The sequence below is a fragment of the Scedosporium apiospermum genome, assembly GCF_000732125.1.
Source record: "Scedosporium apiospermum strain IHEM 14462 chromosome Unknown SEQ_SAPIO_0089, whole genome shotgun sequence".
In the NCBI taxonomy this organism is placed as follows: Eukaryota; Fungi; Ascomycota; class Sordariomycetes; order Microascales; family Microascaceae; genus Scedosporium; species Scedosporium apiospermum.
In genome coordinates, this window is record NW_015971790.1 from 584,415 (window position 1) to 607,857 (window position 23,443).

Consider the following 23,443-nt stretch of genomic DNA (forward strand, 5'->3'; position numbering starts at 1 on the left):
GCAATCTGGGAACCTCGCCCACTTCTCGTAGCGCTCGCTCGTAGATCCCAACAGGCCCTGGTCTCAAAGTAGCGGCAACCATGGCTGAATCCTCGTCATTCTCCTTCTCCGTTCAACCGATATACTCGCTCGAGCGTGAAGTGGCCGATGCGAGACTTCCTATCGGGGAAGTTGGCACAACGTCCTTGCTCAACACCATCTTGCGCAACTCGATCCCTATCTTCAGCAAGAATCCCATTGACCCTGCGACCCTTCGTGACTTTGGCGCCGGAGGGACCTATGTCGTCTCTCATGCAGAGCTTAAACATGACCTCAGCGTGGAAGACTTTTCCTTTGGCCATCAATCGTTGACTGGAAAGCATTACTCGAAGGGATCCTCAGTCGTTGTCAAGGTCCTTAATCCTGACATGCTCGAGAACGAAAGCAGGCAAGGGGCAGACTATGCTTCCATCTCGACCGAACTCACAATTGTAAGCCATCCCGCCGTCATGGAGAGTCCGACAATTGTCAACTGCATCGGGATCGGCTGGGACCCGTCGCCGGTTGAGACCACCGAGCCAGTCCCATACTATCCTTACCTTCTCACTGAATCCGGGGATCGTGGAAACTTGGAAGAATTCTTTCGAATTATTCATCGCAAAGCAACCGCTCCGGAAAAATGGGAGATGCCTAAGACTGTGGAGGAAATCAGTAACTGGTTAGAAGGCGATCGTTTGGAGTCATTACAGCGACCAACGCAGGCGGACCAGATGCGACCGATTCCTTGGGACCTCAAAGCTGCCATGGCCGCCAGCATCGCTCGTGCCCTCCGTGATCTTCATCATCACGGCGTCGTACACGGCGACGTCAAGATGACCAATGTGGTGGTCTGCACTTCGCAAACCGACAAAAGTTTGATCAACCTTAAGCTGTGTGATTTCGGGTCCTCCCTCATCTTGAGCGACTACATAGACCCGGAAGATGCCCGTTGCAGCCTCTTATCAACGACTTTCCCTTGGGAAGCGCCAGAAGCGAGGTCACCCTTGACCCGACAAGAGGCAATCCAGACTGATATTTACTCATATGGATTGCTGCTTGCACGAATATTCCTTGATGGCAACTGTCCATTTGACCGGCACTTCGACATTAGGTACGACGTCAAGCCCCGTCACGACCCCGGAGAAATCAAGACGCTCAAGGACGGGGACGGGCTGGCGGGCCATATCCTGGCGCGATTGGAAAGCCTTGAATCCTACAGCAACGAGCAGCTGAGCATCCTCGAGAGTCTTCTCACGGCCACAATATCAACAGATTCTAAAGACCGGATCACCTGCATGAGCCCGATAGTCACTGAACTGGAAAGGGCAGCTGAAGCCAAACCAGCAACATTGACGCTCCGCCGCATCAGTGGGTGGTCCAAGTCTTTAGCGACAAGACTACATCTTCGGCAAAAGGGGGTCGGGTCCAAGCAACTAGCGGGGCGACTGCTCACGAGGGAACGCTGTGGCAACTGTTTCAACGAAACGACCGATATGGTCAAAAGATGCACAGGGCCACTTAGGGTGAGTAGCAGTCGAATACACATAGTAGGGGACAAATCTAACCTTAGTAAAAGATTGCCCAGACGGCGTACAGGAGCTTGTATGGCAACCACGGAGTAATGCAGGAATCACTTTCCGACCTCGAGCATCTTGCGTTAGAAGGGAGAGAAGAATATCAGCCATTCGCATCGTATGAAAGCGCTATGTTCCACCTGCACGGATTGGGAACAGCTCCATCCGTGACAAAGGCGGCGGAGTGGCTCCGAAAATCCGCCTCTGCCGGAAGCCTGCAGGCAAAATCCGTCTTGATCTTTCTTCTGACTGCACACGGTCTCCCTGTTCACGACGACGCCATCAGCGCTGACCTTGATGACCTTCTTGAGGCATCCCCTCGATTGAACAACCGAAGGCTCTCTCAATCGCTCTGCGAGCTGAGACCGGAAGCGTATCGCACATCCCTTGAAGGCGCAAGGGCACGCTGGCTAGACCTCCTTGATTCGATTGTCCAGCATGAAATTGTTACTGGCACGTCTTCCGAAGGACAAGAACTGAAAGTGCTTGTTGTTGGAGAGAGAGATGCGAACGGAGTCCAGGAAGGACTTCCTCTGCACCTGTGACTCAGCGACTTACAACAAGCTGTTTTGTTCCAAAGTCTCCAGCAGGTTCGCGACGTCCTCCAAACTGGCGCCGACGTTAACGAAACCAGGATTTCCGGCCACACTGCTCTCTGGTTCGCTTGCAACCGCGGCCAACCTGAAGTGACAAGGGCACTGCTCGACGCTGGAGCATCTCCGGGCATCCCGGATTCACTGCAGGGATACACGCCTCTCCATTTCCTGTCTCGGTTTGATCCAGACAGAATCAGCGAGGTTGCCAGGTGGCTCATCGCTTCTGGTGCGGAAGTTGAAGCCCTCAACAATGCGGGAGAAACACCTTTAATGACCGTCCTCGATGATGAACGGAATTTCGTGCCGTACACAACTGTTCCAGCCGTCAAGGCTTTACTAGCCCTCGGCGCTTCCCCCTACGGTCAGATTCGAGATGACCACGTCCTTGGCGACTCTCGAGTGATATACTTTCCAGATTGCCCTATTGTTAGAGCCTGCGTCCGAGGGGAGCCTGAGGCCCTCGCCACCTTGATAGACCACATCAAGGAACTACGGTCCCTGAAGCAAAGAGGCGATCAAGAAAGTGGGGGACAGGCCGCACGCGGGCCTGATGGTTCGGCGCCGGCACCAAGCGCTGAAATGGATGAATATCTGGCCGCTCTTATGGCCCGATGTTTTTTTCTCACGATTTGCCGACCTGTTCTTTACAGGGTCGGCCAGGGGAGAGAGTACAAACATTCGGTGAGGCAACTAACAAAGTATCTCCTTGTCCCCGAAGTCCGATCGTACCTGTCCGAAAACCTCAAGTCCGCCCTGCTTCAGAGTTGCAGCCAGAGGGCATACGACTTTGTTGAGGCAATCCTCGAGATGAAATGCTACTCCGATGCCGACTTGTCTGATCCTAAGTTGATTGAGTGTGTCTTTGGAAGCAGAAATTCAGAGTTGGTGTCGCGATTGTGGACCGCCGGTATGAAACTCACCGGTGGCACTGAGAACAGTGGCACATTTCTTCACCTAGCCGTCACTCACAGATGGACTGTGGCCGATTTGTCGAAAATCTGCGACCTGGTTCGAGATAAAATAGACCTGTCCGAGCTGGCCCGACGCCACGACTCCCGAGGAGCCACCCCTTTCGCGAGTGCCGTCATCCAAGGGAATCTTGGGCTTGCCGATTTTCTAGCAAGTTTTGGCGTTGATATTGATGAAGAGGCGTTCAGACTGGAGTTAGAAGCATCTCTCTTCGCAGCTATTCCGTTTGGCTGGCCGCGCTGTACCCTTCTAGGATATTGCCTTGTCATGACTGCCGACGATCTCCAGAAGCTTCAGCAAGTCCGCTATCTCCTCAAATACAAGCCAAAGTTCCTGGTCTCCACTTCTCACGGCTGTACGGCCCTGACGCTGTGCTGGAGACACTGGAGAAACCAGCGAAAACGATGTGAGTTCCCGCAGCCTCATTACGGCCTTCCCATTCCCGCTAATGAGCAGAGCAGTCATTTCCCCAGAGCTTGGTACCGCTTTCTCAACCACGCTGCTGGACATGCTCCTAGGCCACTACGCGGGAAAGACGGCCCTGAACCAGCCCGACTACCTCGGAGTCACAGCGCTTCATATGGCCTGTGCCTGCGGGAACCTCGTTGGCGTGCAGCGGCTTCTCGAAAGGGGGGCCAACATTAACGCCATGGACAATGGCAGCATGACACCTCATGAAAGCGTCGGCGATCAACTTTTCATCCTCTCAGAGCAGTCACTTAGCCAGGAGGAGACGCCGTCTTGCCTTGCGGCAATCAACGGTCGTATTGTAGACGCCGACATCGAGTACTACATTTACCTCCGGTTGAGTCACTTCCTCCTCAGCAAGGGAGCGCTGCCGGGGCAAGAGTGCCTGAAAGCGGGGACGGAGAAACCAACCCCAGGGCCGGTATGTGCCTTGAACCCCGCCGCAAACTTGAATCATGAACAAAGACACCTAACATAAGACAGGAATGCCGCCTGGCTGAGGACCATCATCGAGTCAAGAGGGATCTGTGGATGGGGTAGGCATCGCTTTTATTCTGGTTCTTGGCGTCCGAAACTCAGATAACCAAGCTTCACCAGGTACCAAACAAAACTTTCCCGACAGACTGGTGCGGTTCATACGTTCCTTGTGAACCCGCCGATTGAGAGACATGATCTTGGTTTGATGCCGCATTGGTTGGTAGTGCATTCGCCTGACTCGGATGAAGAGACGTTTGCCGACGTGGAAGAAGAAACGAAGACGAGGCGATGGCATCTGGAACGGAAATCCTCAACACGACGGCAAATGTCGGGCTGGACGGCAGCGGAGCGGGGTGACGTTAGCAGCGAAGACGGCGACGACGATGACGACCTCGCACCTGTCAGAATCCAAGACTTTCTGGCCGCACCACGCTGGCGGAAACGAATTCGCGCACACCTGCTACGCAGAGCCGGCAAGAGGCTGCAAGAACTCCGTGTCGTGGACAGCAACAATCAGTGGATCAGTAGCCTGGATATCTTGAAAGACGTCCTTGCGAGAAACCCCAAAGTCGAGACGGGGCTCCGGAGATTGTTGGCGCGTCTCATCGCAGACGCGACCGCCGGCTCGTTGTTTGGAACGGGTCCTGAATCAGTCATCATGAGGGTCAGGGTGCAGTGTCGCTATCTGGAGGAACTGAACGCGGATGAGGATGCCCTACCCATCTGCCTCGAAGTTATCTTGGCAGATCTTCAGCTAGGAAGTGGTGGCTAAACGATCCACACGGGCATCTGACGGGTACAGCTTGCTGCGCTTCCCTTGTCGCATAAGGCAAATCGCTCAAATCAACCTCTATACGGAAGTTTGCAGGAACATAGACGGACCGAGTTTAATGCGTTTGATGGTTGGGGAGGTAACAGTGGAAGGTTAGGGTTACTAAATGTAACTAAGTATCTGCCTAGATCTAGGATTAAAGATAACTGGCTTTTTTATCTAGGTTTGTTAAGGCCTAGATCTGAGATCAAGGACGACCCTGTTATCTGGGCTTGTCAAGGCCGGGATCAATGCTTATTCTACCCTGCCTTACAAGGCGAGCATCCCATTTTCTGGGCTCACAAGCTTCCATCTTCAGCATCCTTTACACCGAAGTGCCAGGCTCATAGGAATATTGAGGGTGCCGTCCGCTCCCTTGTACACAAGCTGCGAAGTGCCAGACTAGTAGTTGGATTGGTGACGACCAGCGAATCCCTGGTGTTGTATGTTCTTTTTTGTCCCTTTTCCATTTTCCTTTTCTTTTTGCCCTTTCTCGCTCTTCGGCGTAACTCAGGATGTGTCTTGTATGTCCGTACAACGGACGACTTGCTTCTAAATCTGCTGGTGTGAGGTGATGTGGGTTATCATGGTAGTGTTGACATCGGAAGTAGGAGTCATCGGAGCATGTCCAAGTACAAGACATCGTGCGTCCATCTTGCCTGTATTGGTAAAATCTCATAGTCACTGAGCAAGAATTAGGAAGAAACAAAAGATCTATAACTCGGTCATATACTAGCGTAGTGATGAACAGACACCCTTACTGAGATAGACACGAAGTAGATAGCTTAAGCTGAGAGTTTTGCGGGATAGATTCGCCCCTCTAGATCCGCAGCAAAACGGATCAATACATTCCTATTATACCCCAGACGAAAGGGATAACAGAGACGTCCCTAATATTCAAAATTCAAGGCGGGGTCGGCCGCTCCTTTATCTCCTTACCAGCAGGAGTTGAAGACTGCGCCTTTCGGCGGTTATTGCGCCTCAAGTTCGATTGTTTTCGCTATTAATGCGGTTAGTCCTTGGTGATCTCAAGGCTCCCAGCGTTTGAGCCAGGTCACCAGGGAGTCCTCGACATGGAATAAGTTGCCGGCGTGGAAGTGACGAAAAGGAAAGTGTAAAGACAGATGGAGAGATGAATTATGACTTGCCTTCCCTTCCTTGACGGGGTCGTTCGCCAAACGAGTAACCCAAGATCCTTGCATTAGGGATTTGAGAATCTTTTTATGAGTCTGGTGGGAAAAAAAAATAGAAAAAAAAGAAGGTATCCGTTAGCAAGGACCGTAGGTCTACTAACACCAACATGGAAGACTACTTGCATCTCAAACTTACTCTTACGCTCTCGCAAATGGCCCTCCATCTCCCGCCGAAGGTATAGAATTCCTCCCAAGTAGCCTCTTCGGTACCAGACCATCGCTTGATCGAAGGTTCTCCTCGCTGGCTCTTGATCGCAGCCTCCTGGGGGTTTGTAAGTTGGGAAGAGTTTCAAAAGGGGAGAAGGTGAGCCTGGTCATATTCCACCCCGTCAGGGTATGACTTCTTCGAAAGGGGATGAAACGCACCAAAACCTCCCAGCAGAGCATTTCAAGTTCAATATCGGCTAGGTCTGCGCCCACCACCTTGGAGAGGTTGCCCCGGGCCCAGAAGGGTTGGACTTTTTTGGAACCCTCGGGAAAGTCGCCAAAATCCAGAATAGCAGCATAGAGCTCAGAAACGCGCCCCTTCTTCTGTTCATCCGTGATGGGTAGAGATGTGTCCTCCGCTACTCCTTCAACTTCATAACGCTCCATGTTAACATAGGCACGGAGAACTTGCTGAAAGTGCTCAGCGATGTGTCCTTGGAAATCAGAAGTCTTTTGCCGAAGCAGGTCCCACAGTTGCGCATCTTGGTGGCTCTTTGGTCGGTTTCCAAGGGTTCCGGGTCTCTTGATGCTTCGCCGCGCGTTTGCTCGAATGTCGTGACTCATTGGGGTTGGAAGTACCGACTGGGCAGGAGTCGTGAAGGTCTGAGACTGGTTGGAGATGTGAGCGGCGTCCTCACCAAGACCGAAGCTATTCTCGGCGTCTGGGGTTGCGATAAGAGAAGCCTTTCTGAATGTATCCAGGAGATCCTCAAGGGCGTCACCCTCGGCAGGAAGATGGAGGCTAGCAGCTGGTCCGAGTGGGAGACACCAAGGCAGCCCCTCCGACGCAATCACTTCGTCCGGCAAAGCGTCTTCTCGTCCAACAAAAGTCAACATTCACCTTTCATACGCGAAATGAAAATAAAACATAAGAAAATAGAGATATAAAACGGGAAGAAAAGAAAGTGAAATTGGAAGTATACCGAAATGGAAATCATTATCCAGCCGCTGGGCAGGCGTCGGGATTGGAGCCGGAGCTGGAAACGGGCTACTACTGAGAGAATGAAGAAAGCCAGCTTCGGAGAAAGTGCCCAACTATGGGTTGTTTCCTGAGAAGAGCTGGCCTTGGTAAGGTCCTGTTGGCTGGAACTGTTGGGGCTCTTGAGAGCCGCGAAGGGGTTCCAAGATGGGGCTTAGAAGCTGAGGTTCCAAATTTTTCTTTCTCCGTTTCGCCTGCGGCTCCTGACTTTCGAGGATTGAAGTTGGGCTGTGAGGAGACTTTTTTCTTTTCTGCGGTGGTGGTGATTCCAGAAAACCCGGGGGCAACGCCGGTTCGAACGCCGTCGTGTCTGCACTCGGCTGCTCCGGTTCGGGCATGGCCTCACCGGTGCGTTGCGATTCCAATGAAAATAGACTCGGGTTCGGTTGCCACGGATGCCGTTGCTCTACCTGCCCAGCAGGAGAAGAAGAAAATGCGAAAGTGGTGGAGAACTGGTCCAGATCTAGAATTGTGGCTTCGGTGAGAAAGTGGTCCCGAATATATAGCTACTCATGGTAATGTTCCATGAACTGAGACGGAAGATTGGATCAGTTGGGGAGTTGGGTTGTACCTTGGCCAGTCGGGGTCGAAGTTGAGGCCAGCTCAGAGTTAGATCCTCCCAGCTGTAAGCGGCCGGAGGGGCCAGGGATGGATCGCCGCGTAGCCAAGACCTCATTCCATTCGGCTTCGGCGACAGTCGGGTCTGGGTTGAACAAGAAGCGGAAGTAGGGCCAGCCATAAAACATAACTTCCTGTCCACACTGGAGATATATATCGATGATATCAAGAATTCTAGAAGCTTGATGGGACCGGGACTGAAACCAGTGATCAATGGCATCTGGATATACGAATGAGAAAGGGCTGAAAATAGAGTTAATAACGCACACATCCACACAAGAAACTTACCAACGATGGAAATAATGCTTTGAGCGTCGGGTGTCAGAGGAGAATCGGGCTGTACACTGTTTAGCAAGTTGCATACGTCGAGTGCTGTATAGTAAGACATGGCGGGTATGTTTGATAGAGGGATATATAAGGGTGAGGGTGAGGGTGAGAATGAGGAGGAGGGTATAGACTGAAGGACTGAGGGAAACAGAATACTTCTTATGAGCTAGAGCTTTATATATATACTCTTCCACCTCCATGCCTAGGCCATACTGTCTTTGCTCGTTTCCTACCGTTTGTCATTGTCCAAGGTCGAACGCGATGGCGGCCCGAAGAAAGGAAGATGGCAGGGATGGCAGGGATGGCAGGGATTACCTGTTTGTCGCTGGCGGGTAAGATGCATTGTGCACTGAGGCAGGCCTCTCCAAGTCCTCCTTTGTTGGCATCTAGCTCCCAAACACCAAGTAGCGGGATCATGGAGTTCGTAGAGCTCGTAGAAGAAAGGAGTCTCAAGTAGGGCTAACTACAAGCAGTGGGGTTGGGCGGGACATCTCTGTAGCTTAACATCTGCAAACGTCTCGTCTTTCCGATATATTCTAGGGGCTACGAGTGTTCTTCGAAAAGGTGTTGTCCGCTGCCAGGATCCGAGCTCCGGAATCAGGGATGGTGACTGGGAACACCGTTTTACAATCGACTTAGAGCTCCGGACTCCTGGTTTCTATCTTAGCAAAATGTGCACTACGAAGTAGACATGCTATTACCGTTACCGTCCGTTACTGTTACTGTTACATTACTGCTGTTGCCATCCTCAATCCCGTCGTGCGGACCGGCCCGGTGCAGCTGCGACCACAGGTGTCAAGTGCCAACGCCAGTGTTCCAATGTTGCTGCATACTTCGTACTCCCGGATTCTGGATGGTGATGAGGGCAAGAAGAAATGACAGCACGGAAGTCAAGGAGCCAAAAAAACCGGGGGCTAGAGCTCAAGCTAAAAATAATTCCCGGCGTCAGAAAGTGCAAAAAGTTTCCCAAAAGGGACATTCCCTGCCTGGACGAGCCAATAACCAGCGTGTCAATTAATTTCTAGTTTAATCCCACGGGGCGCCAGATTCCCGGTTCCTGGCCGCCTCAATCCCGCCAGTGCCAGGGAACTGGAAGCTCAACTCCACGATCCTGGGTTCCATCCGATCCGTTCCCTGTTCCCGGTTTCAATGTTGCCACATGGAAGAGGGATTCTTCTCTTGACACAGTGATGAGGACAAGCTTGACCACGAACAACGAACATTTGATGAAGACTGAGACTGGAGGAGAAAATAGAGAAGAAAAGGCCAGAGAATCAACGAGGACTGATTCCCTAGATGTCTGCTCGTGCTCGCACTGTACGGAACCTTGATGCCAATTAATAATTCTGATTTCGCCATTCAACTGTTCATCGTCCCGATCCCGATCCTTGTTGCTAGATCCAATTAATTCTCTTGGCCGAATTTCGCATCGATTTACCATCAAGACACTTCATCGTATCGCACCTTCCTTCTTGGCCATTTCTCAGCATCCCCTGTATATGTACGAAGTACGAAACACTCAATTGTATTTTCTGAACTGAGTCTTCCTTCGCACGCTTGACTTGGATTGATTTGCAAGCCCACCTCGTCGAGGTTTTTCGTTCTGCGGTCGCTCCGGGCGCACCTAGCCGCCATGGCGTGGTGGGAATTCGAGATCAACCTCCAGCCAACCAAGGAGGAAAAGATAGCCCGCCGCGCAACCTTGGATCGCTACGGGAGATACGCCTTTGCCTCCGCCCTGGCCCCAATTATAGTCATCTTGCTTTTCCGGCTTGCCAGTTGGGCTTGGGCTACTCTATCCTCGCCAAAACCAGCTCCGTACCATGCCGTGTCCGAATCCGAGTCGGCGAAACCCCACGCTAGTCGCCGGAAGCGCGGCACTCTACGTCGGGTCTTCCAAAGGGCAAAGTGGTGGCTTTCCGAGCCTGTGTTCATTTTTGGATGGCTCTGTGGTCAGAGGGATGAGTGGGTGTTTGGTCTTGTTTGGTTCATCTGGCTTTCGGTGTTGTGTGTTCGAGAAACCGGCCAAGGTGAGTGGTGATATTAGTTCCATACATCTAGCTATGTGTTCATATCCGTCTCACTTTTGCAACTTGATTTCAAAGAGTTTCCGACTCTGTGGCCTATACATAGTCTTCTCTAACCTTTTTCCAGACTTCCTCCACCTCACCAAACGCTTCGGCATCATCGCCGTCTCCCAACTCCCCATCCAACACCTCCTCTCCTTCAAAGCCACCAACCCCTACGCCTTCGCCTTCCGCACCTCCCACGAACACCTCAACCGCTTCCACCGCGTCCTCGGCCGCCTCATCTTCGTCTTCCTCTGGCTGCACATGCTCTTCTACTTCAAGTTCTTCTTCGCCGCCGCCATCTTTCCCGCCCGCCTCTTCGAGGCCAACGTGTTCGCCGGCTTCTTCGCCCTGATCGTCTTTCATCTCCTCTATGCTACCTCCATGACTGTTATTCAGCGGTGGTCCTATAGACTCTTCTTTATTACTCATCTGTCTGTTGTGTTTGTTACTCCTACTTTGATCTTTGTCCATGCGAAGCCTGCGAGGATATATATCCTTGCGTCCATCGTGCTGTTCGTGGTTGATTTGATCGTGAGAAAACTCACTACTGCTACGGCCTCGGCTACCGTCGAGATCGTTCCGGGAACCAACCTCGTCAAGATCTCGGCTGCCCTTCCAGAGCCCAAGATCCGCCAGCTCGGCGAGCGACCCGGTTCACACGTCTATCTGAGCATTCCAAACGATGCGAGACCGAAATTCAGCTGCTCATCTAAATCTTTCCCCATTCTTTTCGAGTTTTTATTTAACCCCTTTACCGTGGCCAATGTTGACCACGCTAATAGCGAGCTCACCCTCGTCGCAAGACACATGGGCGGTCCCATGACTGCGCGACTACTGCAGCTTGGCAACGAGAGAGCTGGTAATAATGCTACTGCCTCTGAAACTTTCAAAAGTCAAGTTCCGCTGTCCATCGAAGGCCCCTACGGCACGCTCGCCAAGCATTTCCCAAGTCTCGCCGCTGGACGCGCCGATAGGGTTCTCCTCGTGGCTGGTGGAGTCGGCGCCACCTTTGCGTTTCCCATCTATAAGGCTCTGAAAGCCGACGATCCCGATGCCAACGTCGAACTCGTCTGGGCCGTCCGAAACCCCGACGAAATCTCCTGGGCTCTTTCCCTCTCCGACTCATCAACATCAACACACTCTTCCCCTGAAAATGTAGCATCCATCCTCGAAAACCCCTCCATTCATGTTTTCGTTACAGGCAATAGCAACAGCAGCACATCTCTCAACTCGACCGGCGACGACTACTCGTCCGAGACGACCTCCCGGAGTTCCTCTGCTGATATCCCGCTCTCGGATATGAACAGCAGCGGAAAGGAGCTTTCGAGGGCGGAACGCCAGTTGCGGAGGAGGAAGAGGCCGGATTTGAAGAGGTTTGTTGATGACGCCTTTAAGAGTGGTGGTGCGGATGGGAGGGTCGCTGTGTTGGTGTGCGGGCCGGGACAGATGGGGTTGAGGGTCAGGGAGCATGTTGGCGTTTGGGCGGCCAAGGGTAGGGATGTGTTTTGGCATAACGAGAGTTTTGGATGGTAATTAATGTTCTTTGGAGGAAGAGAAAGTGCAATTTTTAATCTCTAATATAGATACCTACGTGGAAACAGCGGGTTTGGATAATAGAATCTATTCGGCTTTTTATCTTTTGATACCATTGATACACAAACATAGCTTGTAAATTGTGCGCTCGAAGGCGCCCCCGATGAAATGAAAGAATGCCCCCCAATCCTATAATGCGCCGTCCTGTTGTTTTTGGTCCCGGAATATCCTCCCAAAGAAGTAAAACCATCGATAAAAAAGCAAGTTTCATGAAACAAGATGAGAAATGGACTTCACGAAGCAGTCCCAAGCGAACTACCCAGCCAGCCTCTTCAATCCCTCTTCGCATCTCCAATATCACCACTCCCAGCCCCCTTCCCGTTCGCCTTTCCACCCGCATCCGCATCCCCCGCATCCTCATCATCCCAATCATCCAACGCATTCTCATCCCAATTATCCACCTCCTCCTCCAACGTCCTCGAAGAAGGACCCGCACCATCCTCCTCCGACCCATCCACAACCCCACTCTCATGACCCTCCCCTAGCTCCAAATCGGCCTCATCGCTCCCCGGAACGGCATTATACTGCCTCCTCTGCCTCCTCCGCTCGAGCATACGCTGGTGATACCACGTGCATAGGGCCAAAGCCAAAAGACTCCCGACGACGTTGGCGACGATATCGAAGACGTCAAAGCTGCGGCCATTGGGGAGGATGCTCTGGAGGAACTCGGAACCGACGCCGAGGCCGAAGGTGCAGATTGTGAGGGTGAGGTTGAGGGTGCGGCGGCGGTTGGTGTCGATGATCCAGTAGAAGGCGAGGGTGAGGAGGAAGAAGCTGAGGAAGTGGAGGAATTTGTCGTTGATGTGGGTGGTGAGTTGGAGGGGGGTTAGGCCGACGTAGCCGAGGATTAGGAGGAGGGCGAAGAAGACTCCTGGAAATCATTCTATGGGTTAGCGCAAATGGAGCTGGAATGAAATTATGGCAGTAATATAGTAGCTGTTTTATCTGGCGATTTTGAGGGGTTGGGTCGCTGGCCGATGAGCTATCTGGCCTGAGAGAGAAGGGAGCTTCCCACCTGCAAACGGAAACCGTATTCGCATCGTGAATGCGATATGGACTCTGGGCTTTCTAAATTGGACAAGGGTATTTCCGTTCGAAGCGATGGGTCGTCGAGTTAAGCTTACTCGGTTGATAACGAGGTCTTGGAAGAAGAATCGAGGTGGAGTATTGGCTGCCTGAAGGCCTTCATTGTGAGATGAGACACATTCCTTCAAGCTTCATGGGAGGTAATACGAGGTCCACCACGCCGCAATGCACTACGCAACCTCAGTCCACCACCAAGGCATGAAGAAGGTACAATGGTACATGGATTGTCGATGGTCGAACTTCAGGTCACGTGAAATTTCTCCCCATGTTTCCCCAGAACCGCTCCCTTGTACCTTCGTACCCATAGTCAGCAGAGAAGAAGCCCATGCCAGGACAGGACATTGGAGTTCTCCGGAGTCGTCCGAACCTCACTGCCTGAAAGTACAAGCCACTTCAGACGCCAGCAAATGCACCCTGCTGGAGTCGCGTTCGCGAGGAGAAATTCGAAATCGCAATTCATATCTCGGCAGGTGCTGTGATCGCATAGAGTCTAATGTAATAAATATCGCCAATTTACGCATATGCCTACAGCATCCTGTCGCTTTCCGGTTCGCTCAATCGCTGTACTAGTAACCTCGCGTGTTCTGCCTCTATAGCCAGTGCAGCCATTGAGCCGTCTGGTTGTTAACGTTGCCGCAAAAGACACCACCAGACCACTATTACAACCTACGGACTCCAGTGAACCCAAAAAAATAAGTCCCCCCTACCACTGAACAGGAAACCATACCGGTACCATAGTACAAGCCTCTCCAAAATCCTTTTAACCTCACCTCAACGAGACACGCCAAAACGCATCCATCGCAGTCCATCAAACCACCCATCCAACAGTCCTTTTTCGTCGCCAAATTTCATCCTCCATCTATTTCGATGTCGCTCATTCCTCAGATGTCATCGTAGACAACATCCACCCCACCAAACGCCGGCCATCCACGGGCGCATCTCCTTGCGCATGGCGACGGGGCCCTCCTTCCACACACTGTTCATTTTCTCATCAACATCCAAGGGGGGGACTGAAACATGCACTTCCCCAATGGCCAAAACGCATGGCCGCCGCCTACCATGTCGAATTCCATCGGCGCGCGGTCGTCCCAGTCGAAACCCGATGATGCTGCCGCCAGAACGTCGACGCCAGTTGATAACTTCCCCGTGTTGATGCCTGAGGCATCCAACGCATCCGACCTCGAAGACGACGCCCGACGCGCCCACTTCGCCGATCTCTATCGCAAGAGCGAGGCGAAGATTGCGCGGCTCTTCTACGAGGATGGCAGTTACAATGAGGCCGCGATAGCCGAGCTTGAGCACCCCGTACTTGCCCCTGCACCCCCTACCGCCGCCTTGATCCCCGCCACCACCGACCATACCCCTGCACAGGAACCTCCGCGCAAGAAAGTGAAGAGAACCATTGACGAAGATGATTACGATGACGATGAAGATGAGGAGGAGGAAGAAGAAGACAATGCTAAAGCGACGACATCCCTCTCCCACATCAAGGGTAAGAGCGTCGCCGAGGCATCTGCCGCCGCCGCCGCCGCCTCTTTGCTTTCGCCGTCCAAGTCCGATAGTCCGGCTGGTCCTCCATCCGCAACATCTCCTCCTGGTAGCCACGCGGCGGCCGACAAGTCTTCCAAGGATGGCGAGTCCTCGTCCGCCTCCCAAAGCCAACAACCCAAGACGAGCGAAGACGCGCGGAAGCAACTCGAGGAAGCGCGCAACGCCACCGAAGAGGAAGTGCGCAAGAGCTTTCATACCCTCTTTTACACCCTCGAAAACGACCGTACCGCCATGATCGAGCAGCAGCAGCTCGAGGAATCCGAGAAGCAACTGCAAGCCGAAATGGACAACAACAGCCATAATAACAGCAGCGGCGCCAACTCGAGTTCCCAGAACGGTCATGGATCCCTAAGTAGTGCCAACCTCGGCGCCTCCAGTCTTACGCTGAAGCACCTCATCGCCCGCATCGATATGAAGCGTGACCAGGTGCGCGCTTCCGATGCCGAGCTCCGTCTCCTGATGAACGAGGTCCGGAAGAATAGGAGTAAATGGGCTAGTGAGGAGAATGTGAATCAGGAGGAACTGTATGAGGCATTGGAGAAGGTCTTGACGGAGCTCAAGGCCCATACCGAGTATTCTACCCCCTTCTTGACGAGGGTGAACAAACGTGATGCTCCCGATTACTATAATTGTAAGCAACACTTTCATTGCCTCCTCTCCATAACTCACCAAAACTAACAACATACACCTAGTCATCAAACAACCAATGGATTTGGGCTCAATGACGAAAAAGCTCAAGTCTCTCACGTACAAGTCAAAGGCCGAATTCGTCACCGACCTGAACTTGATTTGGGACAACTGCCTGAAATACAATCAGGACATGAACCATCCCCTGAGAAGAATGGCGAACGGTATGAGGAAGGAGGCTGAAAAACTCATCCCCCTCATTCCCGATCTAGTCATCCGCTCGAGAGCCGAAGTCGAGGCCGAGGAGAGACGGAAACAAAACGGAGGAGAAGACGACAACGGCGAGGATTCCGACGACGAGCCCATCATGTCGTCGCGCGGCCGCAAAGCCGGTGCTAAGGGGTCCAACAAGTCTCGCAAGGCGCATTCGAAGAAGAAAGAAGGCACCCCTAACGTCGACCAAAAACCCCATTTGCAGGTAAATGGGATATTGGCCAAGCAAGGCCGCGAGGGTTCCGAGGTCGACGGCAGCGGGTTCGGCACCCCTATCGGCGGATCGGCTACCCCTAGTGGCATCAACGGCCTTTCTCTTGGTGTCGGAGGTGTCGGTAGCAACGGCGACGCCATGGACCTCGATGGCCCGTCTCTTAACGAGATGGCGTTGGGGGAGGCGCTCGGCGAGGCTGCCGCCCAGGCCTACGAAGATGAGGAGTACAAAATCTGGAAGCAGGTCACGAAGAAAGACAGGGCTCTCGTCGCCAAGGAGAGATTCGCGCTGTTCAAGGACAACCACTTGAATGTCGACGCACCCGCCCTGTTAAGATCCAAGGCCGCCATGAGACGGTTCCTCAAGGGACAGAAGCAGGCTGAGAGGCAACAGGCTATCGCGAGCGATTCGCAGGCTGATGCCTCGGGTCCAGCGGTGAATGAACCTCAAACCAATGAGACTCTCGCCGAGGAGATGCAGGGCGAGGAAGTCAGGGTCATTCCGGACTATTACGAACCGTTGAGCCTTGTTCCTGGCGTTACCCCTTCGCTCCGTTGGACGGAGGACGGTGAGGGACAGGTTATCAATCACCACGAATGGTCTCTCAGTCTCGTCCCCCCCGAGCACTTTAGGTCACCGGTTAGCGCGTTTACGAAGAGGATGGAATCGAATATTCGGCAGATTCAGGAGACGAGGAGATTGGCGACAAAGATATCTGTGATTAAACAAATGCAGATTCAATCTCAGGTATCTACCATAACAACGAACGAGCGGAAAAATAATGAAGGAAGCTTTGCTAACAAGTTCGATAGGTCTACGCAAATCAATTCCCAAAATCCAATTTTGATCCTTTCGTGGAGGTTGACGTCGACCAACACTTCATCTCGGACCAAGGTCCAGTCATGGCTCGAGACACATGCCAGGATGCGCTTAAGCGCTCCGTGGGCAAGATCTTGTACCAAGCTGGTTTCGAGGAACTGCAGCCAGCCGCCGTTGACACTCTCACAAACGTCGCTGCCGACTACTTTCAAAAGCTCATACGAACCTTTAACCTCTACCGAGAGGCGGACAAGAAGCCAGCCCCCAGCACTGCCGGTGTCAAGCTCCAGCCGCGGTTCACACCGGAAGAAGTCTTGCTCCACACGCTTGACGAGAACGGTTGCGACATTGCATCCCTGGAGGCCTTTGCGCGAGACGAGGTGGCGCGACTCGGCACGAAGTTGTCGGGCATCCACGATCGCATGAAGTCGCACCTCGCGGACTTGCTCCGACCTGCTCTTCAGGCAGACGCCGGAGCGGATGGTGCTGGCGCCTTCAAAGACGGTAGCGAGCAGTTCGTTAGTGGCGATTTCGCCGAAGAGCTCGGCGAAGACTTCTTCGGCTTCCGCTCGTTGGGTCTCGAAAAGGAGCTTGGCCTCGATACCCTGTCCGTTCCTCTTCACCTGCTGCAGTCCCGCGTGCGAAGCCAATACCAGCAAGCCCAGTCATCGGGCGCCGCGAACGTCGACCTCCTCGACACGCTGCCGCCCTGCGAGCCCGTCACTAAGGAGAACATCCAAGACCAGATCGGCCTGGTCAAGAACTTCTTCCTCGCCAAGCTTCACGCGAACGGCGACCAGCCGCTCGTCGAGGACGAGGACCTACCGCCCAAACAGCGCCGACCTCGCCCGCGCCTGGGCGCCACCGGCAAGATCTCCTCGCCGCAGAAGCGTCCGCTCAAGGAGCAGATTGCGCTGGCGCGGAAGAAGAAGAAGCTCGAGGCGCAGATGGCCGAGGCCAAGCTGAATGCCGAGAAAGGTGGCGGCACCGGCTCGGCGAATACGACTCCCGCCAAGAAGTTGAAGAACATACCGAACCTTAATGGGTCGGGGCCGAATCCAGCGGTGTTGGCGCTTGGTGCGCCGGCGATGGAGAGGGTTGATAGTTTGCAGAGTCAGGGGCATGCTAGTCAGACTGACAAGGATGAGCCGAATGGCATGATGAGCCCGGAAAGCATTGATAGGTGAGGAAGAGGGGGAGGGCTGCAGTTTGACTGACTTGTGTCGTTTTGGCCGATGAAAGTCCAATGCTGCTCTGATCCAGCACCCGGTCATCCCTGTGCTACTACTACCACTATTGTATTGTATTAACGGTTGCTTTGGAGGATTTTTTTGGGCTACTGGCTTTTTCTTCTTCGTCTTTGTTGTTTTCTTCCCCCCCTTTGAAAGAACAATTTTTTATTCAACTCGTTGGCCCCGCCGCAATTTCATACTGGTGATGCCTCTTTTGCGACTCGGGCATATTCCACATGTACTTGGCTACATCTCTTCTTCTCCTCTTTATTTTCTTTCAAAAACATGGGGTTTTCTGTTGATTCCTCTCTTCCGTTTACTCGGGATTCAGACATATATATATCACGAAGACTTTCTTTCTTTCCTATTGGCGTTTTGGCAAAAACAACATTGAGATGAAGGGGGAGTGGGTTTTGTAACATCCTTCGATGCGCGCCTGACTTGTTTTCTACCTCGTTTTTTCTTTTGTCCTCGTTCTTTTTTTTTTCCTTTACTCTGTTTTGGCTTTTTGGGAGGAAGGGTAATTCTCGATGACTTGGCGCCGTGGTTCCTGGCGACCTATTTTATATATCTTATTGTCTTTTTTTTCTTTTTTCTCTTTTGTAAAAGCGAGGATGGATGGATGATGAAAAGGAGACGAGGGGATGCTCGTACGGGAAAAGAAAATGGGTTTGGAGGTAGTTTGAGGAGAGGCAATTGGGGAGAGGAGGGAGCGTTCTTTACTCTTTTTTTTTTTCTTTTTTCTTTATTTGATTCGATTGAAGTTGTTTTTTGATACCGGGTGGCTTTGCACGTTGGCTTTGGTATACCCGGGGGCTGGATTTGAGTGTGAGAGAAACGCGGAGCATGCAAAAGTTGGGAGGAGGGATGAGTCTTCTTTAAGAGCGGTTGTTGTGGAGGAGATGAGGTTTTGATAGAGAGAGCGGTAGTGAACATGAGAAGTATTATTACAATCAAGATGGCTTGAATATTGATTGATGTTTTCCAATTATGTTCAGTTTGTTGATATTCTTTATCCTCTCGAATGAGATTGTGTGGTTCGAGAGTCGACTGATACTACTCGTGGTGTTTACACTATTAACAAGGTCTGCTCGACTGGAGGCTAGGGAATGCTTTCTTTGAAATGGCATCGAGGATGAGGCAAACAGTCTAGGAGTTCCCTCAACTCTTTTTATACAAGTATTAACGTCCATGGGGCATAAAAAGTAGCTAGTCGAGCCGCGGGATTAGCCAGAAGTAGGAATCATCAAAGTGATTCGGTATGCCGCCCAGTTACAGCGGAATTGGTCGGATTGGATGCATCAAAGTAGTCTTGGAGTTCCTGATGCTGGACCTTCCTCTCCGGACGATAAGATTGAGCCCGAGTCTCGATGCGGTTTAGAGTAGAATTGGCCCGAGGTGTAGTTCATGCTTGGTTCCTGAGCTTCCAGGCTCTGTCAAGAAGAGGGGGAGGTATCCTGCTGGTTGGCTGATCGCCTGATCTGATAGCTAGCTGGCTGGCGCAACTTCTCCGATTTGGAGCTCCGAAGCAAAGTCGAGCCGGGCTTACACGATACAAGAGGCGGTATTACCTCCAACAAGGAGCTGGAGGAATAATTGGAATATATTCTTGAGATTGAGATGTTGTTGAGTGAAGATGGAATCTGATGAAATAAGCAATAAACCACAGAATAGGACTGCTGCGAGCTTTTCCGACATCGCATCGCCGAGTCCATTGTCCCCAGCCCAAGTCATGTTCAACCTCGCTTGGGCGAAGGAAGGCGAGTGGATCGTTGAGGCAATTGCGTCACGAGGACTCTAGGCCATCACCCATCCTCCGACACAGTGCTTAGCTCCGCGATAACTCGTCTGCTTGGCAACCTTTTGGGTGGTTGCTTGCCACACCTTTGTGGCTCCCCACAACACGGACACACGGACGGTCCACTTGTACAACTTGTGTACCGAGATACTTCAAATTAATCGTGTGACTCAAGCCATAACACATGTACACGTAACATCAAATTAATCCCCATTGACAAGTCTTGGTTGTTGCCCCCTCCCCGAAACAGCCCAATCCCTGGTCCCTTGGTACAGGTGGCCTGCAGCAGTGGTACCTGCTGTTTATGCTACTGCCTATTTGACGAGCCCGGTTCCCGCTCCCCCCAGACCGACCGACCTCTCCATTTGATCCATCGTCGTCATCCCATCTCCTCCTTCCATCACCAAAACACAACAAAGGACCTGGACCCCGTCTTCGTCCCGATCGTGTTTCCCTGCTTGATTCATTTTGCATCCATCCCTAAAGATCGCATCAGCTAGATCTGCTGTCTTTTTTCTTAATTAAGAACCCAGGTGCCAGGCCTTCGTTCTTTTTTAGTCTCCGCTTCGCCTTTTAATCCCGTTCGCTCCGCACGTTTCAGAAAGCTCGTCCGATTGCGCTACCGCCAAGATGAAGTCTGCTCTTATCGCCGCAGCTGTGCTGCTCGGCTCCTCGCAGGCTGCCGTCCACAAGATGAAGCTTGAGAAGGTTCCCTTGGAAGAGCAGCTGGTATGTTGTTATCTCTAACTCGGATGACAGTTCCTGTCTAGGCTCCAGAGCTTCCGACGCTGACCGAGGGTATCTACATTTCGTACAGGCTAGTACCCCGATTGAGGCTCAGGTCCAGCACCTCGGCCAGAAGTATATGGGCGGTGCTCGCGCTGAGATCCACGATCATCTCGATGCTGTATTCAACACCCAGGTCCAGGTACCTCAGGGCGGCCACCCCGTCCCCGTCAGCAACTTCCTCAACGCTCAGTGTATGTCTGACCTATTACCTCTTCGCTTCCCAACCTATTTACAATGAAGTGGCTAACTTTCCTCTTCCTTTCCTTCACAGACTTCTCGGAGATCACCATTGGAACTCCTGCCCAGAACTTCAAGGTTGTCCTCGACACCGGCAGCTCCAACCTTTGGGTTCCCTCCGTCAAGTGTGGAAGCATTGCTTGCTACCTCCACAGCAAGTACGACTCGTCCGAGTCCTCGACCTACAAGGCCAACGGCACCGAATTCGAGATCCACTACGGCTCCGGCAGTCTCTCTGGTTTCGTCTCCCAGGATGTCTTGACCATCGGTGACCTCAAGGTCAAGAACCAAGACTTCGCCGAGGCGACCAAGGAGCCTGGTCTTGCCTTCGCCTTTGGCCGCTTCGACGGTATCCTGGGTCTTGGCTACGATACTATCTCAGTCAACCGCATGGTTCCCCCCTTCTACAACATGGTCAACCAGGGCATCATCGACGAGCCCGTGTTCGCCTTCTATCTTGCCGATGAGGAGGGCCAGAGCGAAGCCATCTTTGGCGGTATCGACGAGTCCCACATCGATGGAAAGATCACCTATATTCCTCTCCGCCGTAAGGCGTACTGGGAGGTCGATCTCGACTCCATCGCGTACGGTGACGAGGTTGCCGAGCTCGAGGACACCGGTGTCATCCTCGACACCGGCACCTCACTCAACATCCTCCCCTCGTCTCTTGCTGAGCTTCTGAACAAGGAGATGGGCGCTAAGCGCGGCTATAATGGACAGTACACCATCGAATGCAGCAAGAAGAGCGAGCTCCCCGACATCACCTTCGACCTCGCCGGCAACAAGTTTGCCCTCGGCCCCGACGACTACATCCTCGAACTCCAGGGTAGCTGCATCTCTACCTTCCAGGGCATGGACTTCCCTGCTCCCACCGGTCCCCTCGCTATTCTCGGAGATGCGTTCCTCCGCCGATACTATTCCATCTACGACCTTGGCAACCACCGTGTTGGTATTGCTAAGGCGAAGGCGTAGATGAGAGAGAGAGAGAGAGTGAGCGTTGTACTATTTTCTTTTGTAGAGAAAGCATGTGGTCTTTTTCTTTTGTTTCTTTTGGGGAGAGGACGAGGTTGTTGGCAACGTGGTGTCGACGGTACATGTTGGCAAGAACGCATAAGTAATCAATCTATATCCGTGGGGTAGCGGGCAAATTTGTCGATGGCGAGGGAAGTGCTATTGTAGTGGGAAGGCAAGGCAATAGGACCAGGGAGATTATTTCTACTTTCGTGTCTTGAGCGGATTGTTTGCAGAATATCACTACATGTCACTCCACTGCCGCCGCTGCCATTAGACGGGTCCTTGGCTGATGGCAAGTGTTCTTGAGTGCAGCGTCCTGAGCATGGGATAGTATATTGGGTTCATCGGGATAGCATTAGGAATTATTTGATCACTTCTACCTTGTTTTGCGCCCCTTCGTGTTTCTGTCCGTGTTGTTTGTATATGCGTGCGAATGTTCCTTCTGTGATTTTGGACGCCGAATTTAATCGGAGCTGAACTTCTCAGGCTCCTCAATAGAGAACTTGCGTAAATCTAGAGAAACTTGAGCTTGCGTTTGCATGTGAGGACGGATGACAGCTGCGACACCCCGACGTCGCCTGTGATTTGTACGAGCTGTGCTCTATGCTGTTTTTGGATCAGGACTTGGTCTGGGTGAGACATCAAATTTCTGAGTTTATCCCCAATCCCTGTTCTCTCTGGCAATCAATCATCAATCCTCCGGCTCAACTAGCTTCGAGCTGCATCGGAGATATGATGACGCTGGGCCCCAGTTTATCCCGAGCCTAGAGATACTCGGAGGACTCCCTCTGTTTGGAAGTTTATATGATGTTTCCACGCTAAGGCTTGTTCTACTCAAAGCTTGAGGTCAAGGTGTAATGGATCCAGGCCCGTCTGACGGAGCGTGGGGAGAACCAGAGTGATTCTGGGGTGGCTTTATCGACTCCCATTTGAAGGCAGGATCGATGTGCAGCGGAGCATTGACGATAACGAATCACGTGACCAATACCGCCTTTCCCTTCCGAAATAGGATAAGTGCAGAATGGCAGAGGTACATCCGGTAGTTACTCGGGCCAAGCAGAGAGGAAGGTACCGTGTACCCCCATCAGCCTTCCCTTCTCAAGTGTCCTTCCCTCTGTCCCATCAAGTGATTGAATTTTACTCTCCCTGTTTTTTCTCACGTTTTTTTTTTTTTTTTTTTTTTTTTTTTTTTTCATCAGCTGTTGGGAGGAGACGGAAATCTTCTGTCGAAAAAATCAAAAGAAAAGAAAGCTGCATCTGTGGTTTTTTCCTTTTGTGTCTCGTCTTTCTCTTTTTATCTCTTTCAAGCTTCGCCCTCGAATTCGACGCCGTAGTCCGACTTCGACGCTGACTTCCAACGGCTGCGGAGCCCTTGTTTACTTCCCTCGCCTAACAATTTCCCTATCCTATTTTACTGGCACCTGTTAGCGGGTACATTTCCCATCCTAACAGGGGGGCCATCTTTTTTTTCCTCCCTTCTCCTCAGACGGGACCAGAATTCCAGGCCAGATTTTCCAGCCTGCTTTTTTGAGTGAGTGCACCTCTTCAATCCCTCAAGTCAATTGCTGGTCCCCTCTGCACGCCCTTGTTGCTAGAGTTGAGCCTACCATCAACCAACTGGAGCTACGCGTGATGCACATCGCCTCTCCATTGATGCAGTCTTAACTAACCAACGACAATAGTCAGCAATCCGCAAAACCCCCCCTCTACGACTGGCACTTTCCCAATTCCAAAAAAGCCAGCGCGTCGCGAATATCCTCCACGAACAGGAATCATCACCCCGTACCTTCCTCCAGCAATAACAGCTGCATTCGTTTCCTTGTTTATTTCTCTTTATTATCCTCTCCTCTATTGCTTCTTAATCCCCTTTCCCACCCCGATCCCATTCCCGATCCAACCAT

The 23,443-nt window shown here is 52.2% G+C and overlaps 5 protein-coding genes and 1 pseudogene across 5 annotated transcripts; 4 read left to right on the forward strand and 2 right to left on the reverse strand.

Moving 5' to 3' along the window:
- Positions 1-80: 80 nt before the first annotated feature.
- SAPIO_CDS3860 lies at positions 81-4,874 on the forward strand (annotated as a pseudogene; the record flags this gene model as incomplete).
- Positions 4,875-5,817: 943 nt separating this feature from the next.
- On the reverse strand, positions 5,818-8,298 carry SAPIO_CDS3861 (uncharacterized protein; the record flags this gene model as incomplete). Its single annotated transcript, XM_016786554.1, has 5 exons — positions 5,818-5,913; positions 6,243-6,368; positions 6,473-7,125; positions 7,864-7,995; positions 8,199-8,298. 5 exons carry the CDS (start codon positions 8,296-8,298, stop codon positions 5,818-5,820), a joined length of 1,107 nt encoding a protein of 368 aa, XP_016643897.1.
- Positions 8,299-9,870: 1,572 nt separating this feature from the next.
- Positions 9,871-11,842, forward strand: SAPIO_CDS3862 (Ferric reductase like transmembrane component; the record flags this gene model as incomplete). The annotated part of the gene is made up of 2 exons (XM_016786555.1): positions 9,871-10,267; positions 10,392-11,842. 2 exons carry the CDS (start codon positions 9,871-9,873, stop codon positions 11,840-11,842), a joined length of 1,848 nt encoding a protein of 615 aa, XP_016643898.1.
- Positions 11,843-12,174: 332 nt separating this feature from the next.
- Positions 12,175-13,091, reverse strand: SAPIO_CDS3863 (uncharacterized protein; the record flags this gene model as incomplete). The annotated part of the gene is made up of 3 exons (XM_016786556.1): positions 12,175-12,773; positions 12,918-12,970; positions 13,027-13,091. 3 exons carry the CDS (start codon positions 13,089-13,091, stop codon positions 12,175-12,177), a joined length of 717 nt encoding a protein of 238 aa, XP_016643899.1.
- A 914-nt stretch (positions 13,092-14,005) lies between these two features.
- On the forward strand, positions 14,006-17,659 carry SAPIO_CDS3864 (uncharacterized protein; the record flags this gene model as incomplete). Its single annotated transcript, XM_016786557.1, has 3 exons — positions 14,006-15,170; positions 15,232-16,400; positions 16,466-17,659. The coding sequence occupies 3 exons, from the start codon at positions 14,006-14,008 to the stop codon at positions 17,657-17,659; spliced, it is 3,528 nt and encodes a 1,175-aa protein (XP_016643900.1).
- A 2,473-nt stretch (positions 17,660-20,132) lies between these two features.
- Positions 20,133-21,500, forward strand: SAPIO_CDS3865 (Vacuolar protease A; the record flags this gene model as incomplete). Its single annotated transcript, XM_016786558.1, has 3 exons — positions 20,133-20,231; positions 20,320-20,482; positions 20,563-21,500. 3 exons carry the CDS (start codon positions 20,133-20,135, stop codon positions 21,498-21,500), a joined length of 1,200 nt encoding a protein of 399 aa, XP_016643901.1.
- Between the last annotated feature and the right edge of the window lie 1,943 nt (positions 21,501-23,443).